At 40.9% G+C, this 15070-nt stretch overlaps 1 protein-coding gene across 3 annotated transcripts; it reads left to right on the forward strand.

Moving 5' to 3' along the window:
• The first annotated feature begins 303 nt into the window (after positions 1 to 303).
• Positions 304 to 14734, forward strand: coro6 (coronin 6). 3 transcript variants are annotated; one of them, XM_082548329.1, is made up of 11 exons: positions 304 to 739; positions 3503 to 3702; positions 6158 to 6280; positions 9486 to 9615; positions 9764 to 9942; positions 10538 to 10657; positions 10765 to 10869; positions 10982 to 11127; positions 12174 to 12231; positions 12692 to 12919; positions 13400 to 14734. In XM_082548329.1, exons 2-11 carry the CDS (start codon positions 3505 to 3507, stop codon positions 13520 to 13522), a joined length of 1410 nt encoding a protein of 469 aa, XP_082404455.1. In that variant the 5' UTR covers positions 304 to 739; positions 3503 to 3504; the 3' UTR covers positions 13523 to 14734. The 3 variants fall into 3 exon arrangements, with proteins under 3 accessions (XP_082404455.1, XP_082404453.1, XP_082404454.1); XM_082548327.1 differs by lacking the exon at positions 304 to 739 and adding an exon at positions 747 to 1162; XM_082548328.1 differs by lacking the exons at positions 304 to 739; positions 13400 to 14734 and adding exons at positions 747 to 1162; positions 13242 to 13393.
• Positions 14735 to 15070: the final 336 nt, after the last annotated feature.

Consider the following 15070-nt stretch of genomic DNA (forward strand, 5'->3'; position numbering starts at 1 on the left):
TTACTGTGAACAAATTTCACACTTTGGCTCCACAGTAAAAAAAATAAAAAGGCACAAGCAGGACCTGAAACCAGTAATGTATTCTGGTTACCATCACAGATCTTCAGACCTTGAGCACAAACATGATGCCGTGTTAAATTAACGGAGCGCAGGAAAGAAATCATTTCTCTGATGTTCTCTTTTTTTCTCTTTGTTTTGAATCAATTGTCAGCCGCAGTGCAATTAAAAACAACCTTCTTTTGGACAATAAGTGCCCAAATAACTTCCCGGGGGTGTTCACAGTGGCTGCCCAACATCCAGAGTTGTCAATAGAAGGACTTTAAAAGCAGCTTTGGAAACCAGCTCAGCTGAGCGGTGTGCTCATTTACCAGTTTAACTCATATTCATCTATCCCAAGCAGTGACCCCGGGAACGCGCTCCCCCACTTGTCAAAGGCGCACCTGTTCCAAAATAGACGGCACCCACCCTGCACCCATCCACCCGCACCCTCCCCCTTCTCTCTCTCCTGCTCTGCCCCCGGCATCTCCCCTCTGTCTCTCCCTGCCGAAGACCGTAGCGCAGTTTTCCAGCTCTCTCCTCACTAAAAGTCCGCACCGACTCCGGGACAGCTGATTGCAGGGAATATAATCCAAAAGGAATAAAGGCAGCAGAGGGAGAGGGTGGAGGAGGAGGAGTAGCAGTCCATTCGACATAAACCGTGACCGTTATCCAGGGAAGTGGGGTCTCCCCAAAACCTGAGGTGAGACTGTGTTTCTTAATATGTGTGTCGGTGTCTGTGCTGCAGTGGGGCGAGAGGTACGTCAGCTTCTTTACTGCGCAGCTGGAGAGGAACGAGCGCGTCCTTACATTTGGAAACCCCGAAAACACAGCCGGGACGTTGTGACTATGCACTTTTCTGCCTCTGGCAACTGATCTTAAGTCGTGCATGCTGTGGCAGCTGCGGGATACTTTAAGGAGTACTTTGTACATGACTACCCCCACCACCTCCACCTCCTCCTGCGCCCCTGCCAGTCTCTGTTCCCGTGTTTTATGCGTTTTTCTGCAGGCTGTGCGCAGTGGCAGATCAGATTTACAGTCAGCTCATTAGTGATAAAACGACACAGGGTGCGGGACCTTCTTTCTGGAACCATTTGGGATCGCCGGGGAGGAGCGGCCGGCCCGGGTAGGACAGTGCAGTTTGTCATGTCTATATTAGGAAAGTGCCAGTGTCATTCTTTCGCTGTCTGGATTCTCCAGGGCCGTGCCATGCGCGACAGAGCAGACCCATCTCATTAACCTGAGGCGGAATTAATAGCAAGAGGTTTTTCACAGATGCTAAAATCTACTCTTTGCCTCAGTTTTAGTTTGGCTTATATTACATGACAAGACATTGACAGTAGAGCACAGAAATCAGTGTACTTAGAAAAAGAAGCATTAGACCAGGAGAACGTCATTATGTGATCATTAACAGTCTTTTCTTTCTTTTTCTTTTCTTTCTTTTTTTTTGACATCCTATTGTAAAAACTATATAATATGTATAATGAGGTGTTAAATGCCCCACTGTTGGCTTTGCTGAAGTGGTCTCTGGGATGTGACTCTTTCACAGAGGTTCCAGGAGCTTCTTTCCCCTCATAAGTCAACTTTGGGGCAGATTGTGATATATCCTACTGTGAAAGTCAGACAGCATCATTGACAAAGGTTTTATCTGAATAGTGAAAAGTCTAATGCTTAGAGTTTAATGTAATCCTGCTAACACACAGAGTCACTGCATTAGTCAGATCTCTTAGGGGCCCCATACAGACCTACTTTTAGACTAGGGCTTTCAGTTTTAGCCTTATGTAAGCCAGTGGAGTCTGCAAGTATGTTAGGTCTGTTTGAATCGGCATATTCTCACAGGAGTTGTGTGACTGAAGTGCTGGGCTGTGACACTGTATCTGTCAAGTTCTCTCCCCCTCCTACCTTTTATCTGTTCTCTGTGTCTTAGTGTTTGTCTTTGATGTTTGGCTGCCACATAGTGTTTGGTGGGACAATCACCTATTAATATCTGCAGTAATGGCAAGGACTGTTACAGAATATCCCCCGGTGTTTCGGAGGATTACAGTCCGGTTGGCCTTTTGCCTGCGACAGCCACAGGATAGCAACAAACAGCCTAAGATCAAATTACAGAATTCATCATCATTTACAGGAGAAAAAGTCACAGTGTTTGAAGCAATTAAAATGTTTATTAAGAAACAAGCAACACTGATGTTAGTATTAATCATTGTAGAGCATGATTAGACTATAATGAATCGGTGTCACTTAAAAAGCATGCAAACTCAGTATAACTAATATAAATAATAAATAAGTCATGAACTTTGTGTGCTGTGGCAAAATAAGTGAGCTCTTCTTATTTATTTACTTAATAGACTTTTTTTTTTTTAATTAGAAGCTCAGAAATTGTAATGTTGAAAATAATAGTAACAACATACAGCAACAGCAACAGCACAGTTTTTGTACAAACCACTGTGAGAACTGTCCACACACAGAAATCCATCCATGTTCTTAACTGCGTATCTAGTTCAGAAGTACACCCTGGACAGGTCACCAGGCAAATACCAATGCTAACACAGAGACAATCATTCACACCTATGACACATTTAGAACCATTAATTACCCTAACACTTATGTCTTTGGACTGTGGGAGAAAGCCAGAGTACCCGGAGAGAAGCCATGAAAGCACAGAGAGAACATGAAAACTCCACGCCAAAAGTTCAAACTCAGAAACTTCTCACTGTGAGGCGGCAGTCAGAAAATCAAGTTGTCATTTTTAAATGAAACAGTGCAGAAAATGTACTGTCAGTAAATGGAAATACGATATTATTAAGTCTGTTAAGTTTGCAGTTTAATGTGAAAGAACCTCAAGCTTACTGCCTAACAGTAATTATGAAAAAGTGAGTGTAATACAAAAAAACTGCTTACACAGCCTACTGTGTCATAGACTGTACAAGCAGGTTCTACCAGTCCAGGTCGCCAGTCCATCGCAGGACATGTCAAAGAACAAACTTTCAATCTCGCCATTCTGCACCTGCTTCATGTTGTAAAAAATAACGCTTTATATAACTTTTGACTATCCTGTATTTATGTTTGATCTGCAAATACTTTCAACGAATAAAATAAATACCAAAAAGAGGTTAGTTAGTCATTTTCAACTTTCAAAACAGCAAAAACTGCCTAAACATATTACAGTAGTAATTAAGCATTAAATAAGCAGTTATATAAATACTTAAACCCACAGATTAAAAGCACAGACTGAGGCATGTGCTTCACTGTAATTAACAGATTTCTCTGTTGTCTCCGTTTATGACACATCATTCCAAATGAAATCCCCTGAAATCATTCATGTACAGCAGACACATTAAACTCCTCAGATAGCTCTACTTTTTCATCCTCTCCTTCCTTTATCTTTATCTAAACTTTCATCGCCGCTCTCTGCGGTCTCTAATTCTTCTTCATTTCTTTCCTGTCTGCCCTCTCCTTTCCTCAGCCATGAGTCGCAGCATCGTGCGGCAGAGCAAGTTTCGTCACGTCTTCGGCCAGGCGGTAAAGGCTGAGCAGGGTTACGATGACATTCGTGTGTCCAAGGTGACATGGGACAGCTCCTTCTGCGCCGTCAATCCAAAGTTCTTGGCAGTCATCGTTGAATCCAGTGGAGGAGGAGCGTTTCTGGTCCTGCCCCTTTCTAAGGTCAGTAAAGGTCAGAGGGTTGGAGGGATTCAAATGTAACACTCAAATATCTGACATGTTTTTAGCTTTTTTGTGCTTGAATCAATTCTCAGTCGACCAGCGTTCCAATAAATCACAATAAAAATTAATAGCACCTCATTTGCTTCTCCGTGTGATGTAGAGTGTAAATGAAAGTGTGACTGTAATAAGCTCTGTTCTGGGAAAAAGGATTTCTAGGAACATTGACAGCATGGCTCTACATGTCTCATGCTGATCTGCAGGAGTATCTAAATGACTGACATTAAATCATGTACAGATATTCATGATCTACATTAGATGAACTCTGGCTGATCAACTGGCTCTTTCTTTCTATTTATATCGAGCTATTTATGGTCGTTGAGCTGCTGAGTGGTGTTTGTGTGCGTGTTGCAAGCAGATATACTTTTATTACGTGTTTGTCTGTGTTTTAAAAGAGAAACAGCAGACTATTATTGCTCTATAAGAGGAAGAAAAGAAAAAGAAGTGCATATCTGGTGCTTTTCTGGATGTTGGTGTACGTGAATTGGCATTGTTAAGTGAAAGCACTGCTTAAATGAGTGTGGACACTGTTTTTGATGTGTGTAATTTTGCCTAAAGTTTAAATACACAACTTTTACAGCAGGAAATCCAGCCATCCAATAAATAGTATCCTTAAAGAAGAACACTCAGAATTAGATCTTAAAAACAGCAGAAACGGCAAACTACAAACAGCTTATACACTTTGTTTTTGTTTCTCAGTGTTGCTGAAGCACAGTGATCAGAGGTGGACTTTCATTCATGAGTGTTAGTCTCAGTAAAAGACTGTCTGGTAGTATTTAGCTTTCGCTAGGAGCTGAAGTGTTGCTTGTATACGGCAAGGTTTTTGGCAAATTCCTTTGTCCTGTGGTCCAGTAATTATTTTGAAATACACAGAAGAGTCAGTGTTTGATCCTTTGAGACATGCAATTCATAAGAAATCAGCTGCTTTTCTTAGACGTGATGCTAACAGTGCAAGCTGACACCAGAAATGTAGTTAACTTGTGTGAATATTTTACTGGGAGGGTAAAAGTGACCCAGTGATCCTGATATTGGTTAGTGAAATGTGTTTAATTCATTTTCAGGGCTAAGTTGGATAAATATATTTGGATTTGGGTTTTATTTCAGCGTGATGTAACATCCACCTTTGATTTACATCTAACGTGGTGAGAGTTCATGCTCGAGCTCAGCGCACTTCACACTGTTGTAATAAGACTGCAGAAATTAAACTGAACTACACAGCCAATCACTGCCCAGAGTTACAAGAACAAGTTAACATTATCCAGTCTAGAAATTTGGGGGGGAAATTGGACTTCGTGTTTTAAGCTTACACAAAGGTTAGTATTTCAGCTCGACTACAAAAGGTTAAGCGACCGGTTTTTACATTTCCGAGATTTAAGAAGAAAACATAAACAGTATGTGGGTGTAATAAGGTCATACCCGGTGGGATTCTTCAGCATCTCAGAGGTGCTAATTAATGAAAAAGAGCAGCAGGACACAAAGCAATGCAGAGGTTTTTTTGAGGCACTAAGGGAATGGACATGATTATTTACTGGAGTCACGGTGAACAGACGCGCTATTAATACACACCAATGTGCTCTCCATCCTCCTCTTCCCCCCACTGAGTCCCCAACAGGCCACATTAAAAACTCCCCTTTCAACGCCTCGTCACTCGGCTATAAATACACCACTCTTGGAGTGTGACTGAGTGTGTGTCAGGACGGAGTTATATCTAAGAGCTGATACACATGTTCACATGAAAGGAACCATGGGAACAGGGAACATGGGAACATTGGGTTGTCTTCAAACATCTGCTTTTGAGACAAGTTTCAAAAGGTTCTTCCTGCCACATCTGGTTCACTTAAGATCAGAAATACACCTTTGAGAAAAATATTTGATGGTATTAAATATGTTTTCTCAAACGGTTGCCCATTTCCAATCTATATTAGCTTAAAAGGAGCTCTCCAAATATATCCAACTAAATCTCAGTCATGTACAGTCATCTGAAGAATAAAGTACACCCTATTTCAATTCTATGAGTTTATGTATCAGGAAATAGACCTGAACAAAAATCTCTTGGCCCATCACAGCTCTTGATCTCACATATAACATCTACTTATTCTTGAAAACTAAGAGTCTTCCACTGAGGAAGATGGTAAAAATCTGGAGAGCAGCTATTAAAACGGACCTCATGGTTATACCCACTATGTCTGAGATCAAGAATTAACTTTTAAGCTAATTATTCCAGGACTGTTTCACATTGAGGGAAAATAGTTGTTTTAATTTTTTAACCTAGCTGTGCTGATGTCTGACTGGGCTTAAGGCTGTTATTTTGACCTTTTTTAAAGAAATGAATGAATATTGATTATTAATGGTGACCCGTTATACAAACACAGTCCTAACTCAGTCCTCTGTGTTGCAGACAGGTCGTGTGGATAAGAACTACCCGCTGGTGATTGGTCACTCTGGACCCGTCCTGGATATCGATTGGTGCCCTCATGACGACAATATCCTGGCCAGTTGTTCGGAGGACTGCACTGCAATGGTAATGTATGTGTGTGTGTGTGTGTGTGTGTGTGTGTGTGTGTGTGTGTGTGTGTGTGTGTGTGTGGTGGGAGAGACAAGTTGCAGATGCATGTGGAGGAGTTTGTTATTCAGTGACTCAGATAGCAGTCATAGAGGTCTTCACAGCTTGAGTTTGTCACGTCTTCCTGCTTCTTAAATGAACAACAAGTTAAGAGAACCAGTCTACGCGTCAGTGCGTCTACCTGTCTGCATCTCCACCCACCTGCTCTGCGTCATCTCTATCTCTCCATCAGGCCACGCATGATATTTTGTAAGGCTGATCAAAGCATTCTGCCTGTGACCGGCTTCATTGCTGTAATGCATCTACAAACCTATGGCATCCACAATACGACAGCTTCCTCATGACCTGTTTCCCTGCTTGTTGTCAAGTATTTTCCTATCAGTATCCTATCATATCGGGCAAAACTCTCGTCAAACATGCAGGAAATAAGGAGACGTGAGCAAGAAATATGGAAAATAGTTAAAGTATCGGTATCTGCGATCATGTCCTGCTCCATCTGGTGCTGATCACCTCACATCAGCAGGAATGGGATTTTAATGTGTTAAAATCACGTCACCTTACTGATTATGTGGCTTACCTTTTCCATATTGTTTAGCAGCTGGGGCTTTGTAAACACACTTTGCATTCTCATCTTACATTATTGTTGTTGCTGAGTTTAGGATGGCAGACGGAAACCAGAAGAGTTTTAGAGGTGTTTGTGATACACTGCAGATGTCTCATGACTGAGTTCAGTCAGCAGGGGTCACTGTGAGGTCTTTATATTTCTGTGCCATGATACTTGCCTGTTATGAAAGCACTTGATGTGAAACTAAACAAGGTTATACATCCTTTAAACCCATTATATCAGCTGTTTTTTTTTAACATTTTATAATCCATGACATTTTGTGTGTCCCAGCTAATTTTACTATTCAGCATTCCTGCGCTGTTTCAAATTTCTTCTAAGACTGTGTTAAAATAAATAATGCATATTTGTGGTCCTTGTTCTGGAGTTAATTTAGATATAAACAGGCTTCAGCTCTTCAGATAAGACTAGTTAATGTCTGGATAATTCCCTGGACCACAGTGTTTCCTGGCCGAGCTGCGGTCAGACAAAGTGTTAAACTGTTATTTCTGGGACAAAATCCACACTAGTAAAAGGCAGTAATTACTTACAGTATGTGAAGAGCTGTAAGCTGCTCTAAAAGCACGAGATGAGAACCGGGTTAAGTGTTCACAGTGTGATGAGCTGCTCCACTGACGCAAAAATGACACTCCAAAGATAATTTCTGGGTGATCTTGATTTGGACAGCAGATAGGAAATATTTCTGGCCTTGATATGGAAATCTGTTTGAGCTCACAAAAATTCCCTCAGGGCAACATCATCTGATGTCTTCTTTTATCCAATCCGCAATCAAACAAATATATTCAGGTTTAAGATACATAAATTGTGTTTGCATGCGTTCCCTCCGGGTACTCCGGCTTCCTCCCACCATCCAAAGACATTCAGTTTGTGGGGATAGGTTAACTGATTAATCCAAATTGCCCATAGGTGTGAATGCTTGTCTGTCTCTGTGTGTTAGCCTTGTGACAGACTGGCAACCTGTCCATGGTGTACCCCGCCTCTCGCCCTATGACAGCTGGGATAGGCTCCAGCACCCCATGTTAACACACACCGATTGCTCCAAACTTCTGCTTTTTAGAGGCGTTCACACTTGCTGATCACCGAGTGCATTTGATAAGCACTGCCTGGATGCTACTTACCCTCCTAATTCCTATGGCTGAAGTAGTTTGAGGTAGAATAAAACATATAAACTATATATTTAGATAATATATATTGTACATTAGTTATACATGTGCCCTTTGCACCTTTTTCTGGATTGTATAATGACAACATGTCTCAGCATGTGTGCACCAGCACAGTTGTCACGGAGACCAAAAGTCACCCACTTGTTCATAGTGACATTGCAGGAATCTTTGCGCGATCGAGTGATTGAATCGTGGCTTCTCTTGTGGCAGCAGCTGCTCCGATGCTGTTTGAGTGCCGTGTGTTTGCCTTTGTGAGCTCTGTTTGTGTCCGGCACTCAGACAGACGTGTGCAGCTGCTGTGAGCTGTGATGTCATTCCGTCAAGTTCACAGAGACTCGTCATTGTGTCATCTCGCAGGCTCATTTGAGTCGTGAGTATGGGTCTGTGTTTGTGCGCGACTTCTTGAACATATGTGCCTTAAACAGCTGTGTGTTGTAACTGTAAAGACCCAGTTCCAACAAACTGAATATGTACTGAGAATAATGTATTGTGTGTTCTAATGTCCATTGACACGAGCAGCTGCTTTTAAATAAAGCAGATGAATTGAGAATTGAAGTTTTTGTGACTCAGTAGCCCAATAGTGAGAGTTTTAGCCACGTTTGGGCTTGATAAAATAATGCTTTATGTATTGATTATGGATATGTTTATGGTTTAAACAGCCACTACCTCAGTATTGTATTTAGATCAGCTCAGCAAGTGAGAGATCTTTGGCACTGGAACCTTTCTGAATGTTTCGTCCCGCTACTTTTGATCAGTTATGTTTGAGCAGGCTTTGGTTGAGTGCAACTAAATAGCCCATGTGAACAGACACGGGCCAACGCAATATCTACCAACAGATAAAGTCTGGCAGCAGTTCAGCTTTTTATAGATAATCTGAATTATCTTCTAACGAATAGCAGCAGGTAAAGCACAAACAGTTTCATTAAGGGAAACCCTTTCCGATTATCTGCACAGTCGTCAGTGTACTGGAGCTGCACACAGGTGTAAGCTTTAATAGATGGCTGTGAGGCAACATAAATATAACTCTGTAATAACAGTCAGTAGAGTTATGGTTCAATTAAAATGAGTGAGCTCCACAATAAATCTGTGGCAGTGAATTTAATACCAAAAATTCTGTCACGTGTAAGTGAAAAGAAGAGAAACAAAGCAGAAAGGCTCCGATATTACACGTAATGCCAGATGTTGTTGATTCTCTATTGCAGGACAACTTTCTTTATTTTATTTTATTTTATTTTAGTTTATTAGTGTTGTGATGCAGACATCTTCCTCCTGAGATGCAGACAGAAATGTATTTTATTCTGCTGATGTCAAATTTTGAATGACTTCTAATAATATTTTTGGACAACTCACGTCATTGCTGTGTCTGTGTCGTCTCCAGGTGTGGCAAATTCCAGATCACGCTTTGACCCGCCCCCTGTCAGACCCGGTGGTGGTCTTGGAGGGACACTCCAAACGAGTCGGCATTGTCAGCTGGCACCCCACCGCACGCAACATACTACTCACTGCAGGCAGGACACAGAAACACACAAACCTCCAGTGTCCTCTTATGTTTTCATGACATCCTTCATATCTTTTTTTGGGCCCCCTATGTGACAGTAAATTACAACAAAACCTGAATAGGATGTCTATCTGTGTTTCGACTCCATCACCCTCCAGGCAGTGACAACCTGATAATTATCTGGAACGTGGGGACAGGTGAACCCCTCATCTCCATGGACGACCATCCAGACCTCATCTACAGCGTCAGCTGGAACCGTAACGGCAGCTTGTTTTGCACCACCTGTAAGGATCGACGTCTGCGTGTCTGTGATCCCCGCAAAAGAGAAGTGGTGGCGGTGCGTGAGTAGAAATTACAGATGGCTCGTCTTGGCAAAAAGGCTTTCCCACCGCTTTGGAGGAATTTTGGCTCATTTGTTTTTGCATAATTGTTTTAATTCAACCACATTGGAGGGGCTGAATAGCCTGTTTAAGCTCATGTGAAAGCACAGCAAATTGTTGAGGTCCTGAGGCAGCAAAGCAGCCCCAGACCATCACACTACCACCACCGTGTTTGACTGTTGGTGTTAGTGTTCTTTTCATCAAAGGCTGTGTTAGTTTCATGTGAGACAAATATGCAAAAAACTAAGAAATCATGTAAAAAGTATACTGTTTCACAGTATAAACTAATATAATGCAGAAGCTGTCTCAAAATATATTATTGGTATATATTATTATAAATAATTAGCACAATTATTCTGGTGACTATATTTTTATTTTTCTTATTGTTCAAGAATATATTAGCTCCATATAATTACTTGACTTCAGGAAACAGTGAAACACAAACTTTCATTAAACAGGCACAGAGACAGAAAATAAGGATTAACTTGAAATCTTTAGCTCTTACATTGTTGTAGTTATGTTACTAATGTCTGTTTCTCTGCTGACCAACAGGAACGTCTGGCTCCACATGAGGGCATCAGGCCAATGAGAGCAATCTTCACCAGAGATGGAAACATCTTCACTACAGGATTCACCAGGATGAGTCAGAGAGAGCTCGGCCTCTGGGACCCGGTAACAAATGACTACATTTCACAGAGTGGCTGTAAAAATATACACACTATAATATGAATCTACACAGAAACCTGTCAGTTTTCCTCACAGCTTGTTATTGTCCACAGACAAATTTTGAGGAACCTATTGCACTTTTGGAGTTGGACACAAGTAATGGAGTATTGTTACCTTATTACGATCCAGATGCAAATATGGTCTACCTCTGTGGAAAGGTACAGACATATAACTGTGACTTATTTTTACACTTAATTGTAGATGTATTATCAGCCTTAATGCTAACACAGTCACACTTGTTTTTACACTTGTTCATGTGTGTGTGTTTAGGGGGACAGCAGTGTCCGGTACTTTGAAATCACAGAGGAACCACCGTATGTTCACTACCTCAACACCTTCAGCAGCAAGGAGCCCCAGAGAGGGATGGGCTTCATGCCCAAAAGAGGTGTTGATGTCAGCAAATGTGAGATTGCCAGGTAAGATGCTGATCTTGCAGTGATTTCAACTTGAGTGCAACTTAACCGTGTAAGAAGGTGAATGAGCCAGCTGTGGTTCAGCTGGAGGTTGACTGGGTTGTATCCTTGGGCAAGATACTAGCCTAAAGTTACCCCTAATGCATCCACTGGAGTGTCAGTGTCATCATGAGGTCAACACACTTAGGTATATAAAACCAAAAACTAAATTCTTTTAGGAATTATATTTAAAAATGCCTTAAGTGCTCAGGTAGACTAGAAAATAACTGTATAAGTACCAGACCACTATAAAGTTTGCTATAAAAGTTTCAGCTTCTCCAGCGTCCCTACAGTTGCTGTTGTCTCTGCAAACTGCTTTGCAACCCACCTCCATCTCAGCTTCTCCTTTTTGGGCCTTTTTACTTTGTCTTTAGTATTTTGGTAATGCCTGCGCTCGTGTGCTCGCAGATTGAAATAGTAATCTTTGGTCCTGTTTGAAATCTAGTTTTTGAAAATCAATATCACAAGATGTCAAAGAATAAATAGTCACACGACTATATTTGGGCATATCTGCAGCAGCGATTCACAGCCCTTTTCATGTTTTAGTGATTCCACTGATTTAATGGATGTGTTGCCATTTTAGCCTTCAGATAAATGAAACAAATATGCAGTAGTTATTACATCAGTTATTATTGCAGACAATTTGGTCCATTAATTTTCTACTTAGCACAAGTGTTCATATTGGAAATTTCCATTTTGTTCACCTTAAAAGCTTCACCACTGAATGCTTTGTATTCTCTAAACACTGCTAAATGCTCATGAACCATAAACTCTCTGACATGGACATTTCTAAATATCAGAAATGATAGTTTATGTCTTTGCAGAAAGCTGCAAAAGTAGTCCTTTTTCCATATAGTTCTCATATACATCTCCATATGTGATAAACAATTATGTGACTTACTGATTGCAGGTGAGATTGATTATTCAGTTCTTATAGACAGACATTTAAAAATACGTACAACGACAACTGTGATAACTTGTGGCCGTGTCCTCTTTTCTCATCTTATCAGGTTGTATAAGCTGCTTGACAAGAAATGTGAGCCCATCACAATGACAGTGCCCAGAAAAGTAAGCCTGACTCACCCTTCCATTATGGTCTTCATGCTCTGCTGTGTTTGACTTTGACAATGGTGCAAGATGAAGATATCAGTCTTATACTTTATCGAAACAGAAATCCTGGACTTGTCACACCACACTTCTATCTGGCTCCTTAAAACTCAAACACGAATCAACCTTTGTCGCTGCAGTTTCATTTGAATACAGTTCAGCTGAATGGAAAACCATTAATGTTTACATCCTGCCACGAGCACCTTGTGAGGCTTCCTTCTGCACAGTGATTGGTTCTTAGCTGTAGTTTAGTGCAACGAAAGGCTTCTTCGACACACTGCTCCCAGTGTTTGTGGATTGTTTCTGATGCTATCCAGTGGAGGACAAATACACATGTTTGATATTAGGGATGAACTTGCAGCTTTACTTTTTACTTCACACAAACGTCTCTGTTGTCCCCTTGATCTTCCCTGTTGCACAGTCGGACCTCTTTCAAGATGATCTGTACCCAGACACAGCAGGACCCGAGCCCGCCATGGAACCCGAGGAGTGGCTTGATGGCCGAGATGAAGATCCCATCCTGGTGTCCATGAGGCAGGGCTACGTGCCGCCGAAGAGCAGAGAGCTCAAAGTGGTGAAGAAGAACGTCCTGGACTCCAGACCCACCACCCGACGCAGCATGTCCACTTTGGACACCAACAGCCTGCCGGTAAGCCCACTTCCTGCACCTCCTGCACATGAACTATTTTCAACATTAATTTAGCAGTATAAGATGACTCCTCTCTACTAATCTGCATTCACATTATAGGCTCCCAAAGCCTGGATGTATTTTTATACATCTTATGTATAACCATGTACAGCACAGTTGAATGATTTCTTAGTCCTGTAATCTGACTGTTGGTAAAAAAAAAAAAAAGAAAGAAAGAAAGAAAAGAAAACAACAACAATAACAAAAAGTGACTCTGTTTTAACCCTTTTCTGTTTTCTTTTCTCTTGTAATTCCATCTGCCCACAACCTTTTTTGTTCAAAGCTTTCACCTGTTTTCATTGATTTCCTCTAGTCCTAGTCATCTTCCTTAACCTATTCTTCAAACATTTTCCTTAATTTCACCTTCTTATCACAGTCTTTTTTCCTTTCTGTTTCCCTTTTATCCTTCTGCACACTTGTCTCCCCTCTTCTCCTTTCCAGCCTCAGCTGCTTGAGAGGTTACTGGAAGAGATTCAGAATCTGAAGGCCACAGTGTTGTCTCAGGAGAAGAGAATCTGTGACCTGGAGAATAAGCTTTCCCAGTACACCAATGGCAGTGCCTGATGTGCATGTAAACATGGTCTGAAGAACTGGTCTGAATATTATTGACGAGGATTCACTCTTGTGAATGCTTATGAATGTGTACAAGTGACCATTCGACAGATTTGAGGAAATTGCATCTGTACCCCTTTCGATGGTTGATTCTATAAAATCTTTATCCCGGTTTTACCTTTCATTCTACTGCAGGATATTTTTTGGGATAGTCACAATTTTACAGCGAAAAGGACGGAGGTGATGTTTGTGTGAAGGCACTGTAAGTTTGAGAGTGTAAGTTGGGTTAAAGGGATAAAAAAAAAGGTTTCTATTAGAGAAAAAAGAAAATGTAGAAAACAGATTTAAAAAAATGCAAGCGCAAGACTTTTATAATTTGCTTCTATAAAAAATACAGGCCCGCTTCAAACCTGCCCACACATCCTCCCACTGCATGTGGAGTCACGGGTCTCGAAGTTAAGAAGAAACATTAACAGAGACATTTCCCCTCAAATCAGGATCTGGATTGATTAATACAGTCTTCACATAGAGTGAATTAAGATCATTCCTCAGCTGGCTTAAGCTGCCTGTTCTGATTCAGCTGCAGAAATTAAAACAACCTTTCTTAAGGTCAGGAAAAAAGTTAAAAACATGAAAAGCACAAATAAACATTACTTTAGAAGATCCTTTTTTGAAGCTTGAATTCACGTTCATTCTTTTATTTGTGTTTGCTGTGCTACGCACATGCTAAGACCATCACATGCCGTATTACAGAGCTAGTTCATGTCAAACGACAGAACTCATAGTATTTATGGGGATTTGTTTCCTGTTTCCTACACAAAACACGTGCTGACCTGTGATCGTTGTGCACTCATGTCGAGGGCCTCGTGACCTCACCAAAACTAAATCAGTTTAGAAAGTTAATGCAGGAGACCCTCGAAGCGGCGTGAGAGTGTGCACGGGCTGGCTTGGAATCGGGATGCTGCAGTGGACATGCTCGCACCATCACTGAACACTCACAAAAAGCCACACAAACAAACAAGGACACATTTCAGCATTTCAACCCCCTGTGTCGCAGATGACCAGTTTATTTAAATAATGCTCAGAAAAATTTTCAATATGTAAATAGTGATAAAAGGAAACAGGAGAAGAAAATGTAGCAAAATGTGAAAAGAGAAACGTTTTGTTGTGTAAAGGTTATACATTAGACACATTATGACAACAATAAAAAGTGGGTTTTTTTTACTGCTTGACTTGTTCATTTCTTGTTGCCCCATTTCCACCATTAACATTTTTTTTAAATTTCCATCCAAAGAGCTTCCAAAACACCTGTTTTTACCTTTTTTAAAACTCTCACAAACTGTGAAAATGTGGAAACTGAGCAGTACAAATTAGAGCATGATAAATTAAGAAGAGCATTAGCTTCATAACAGATAGACAGAATTAAATACGTCAAGTTTCAATCAAAAATCAGTTCCCATATTAGCTGAGAAATCAGTGGTTTAAGATATGAAGCTGTATGTATGATCAAAATCCCCCCAAAAAGACATAACATGGATGAATAATGTTTTTATGCGTAAT

The sequence above is a fragment of the Aulonocara stuartgranti genome (genome assembly GCF_965226115.1).
Source record: "Aulonocara stuartgranti genome assembly, chromosome: 10".
NCBI lineage: Eukaryota > Metazoa > Chordata > Actinopteri > Cichliformes > Cichlidae > Aulonocara > Aulonocara stuartgranti.

Excerpts from the sequence above, each read along its gene's own strand:
- coro6 (XM_082548327.1), top strand. The coding sequence starts at position 1,030 with ATGCGTTTTTCTGCAGGCTGTGCGCAGTGGCAGATCAGATTTACAGTC. Across the intron at positions 10,870-10,981 it reads TGGTCTACCTCTGTGGAAAG|GGGGACAGCAGTGTCCGGTA; the intron begins GTACAGACATAT and ends GTGTGTGTTTAG. Across the intron at positions 11,128-12,173 it reads AGCAAATGTGAGATTGCCAG|GTTGTATAAGCTGCTTGACA; the intron begins GTAAGATGCTGA and ends TCATCTTATCAG.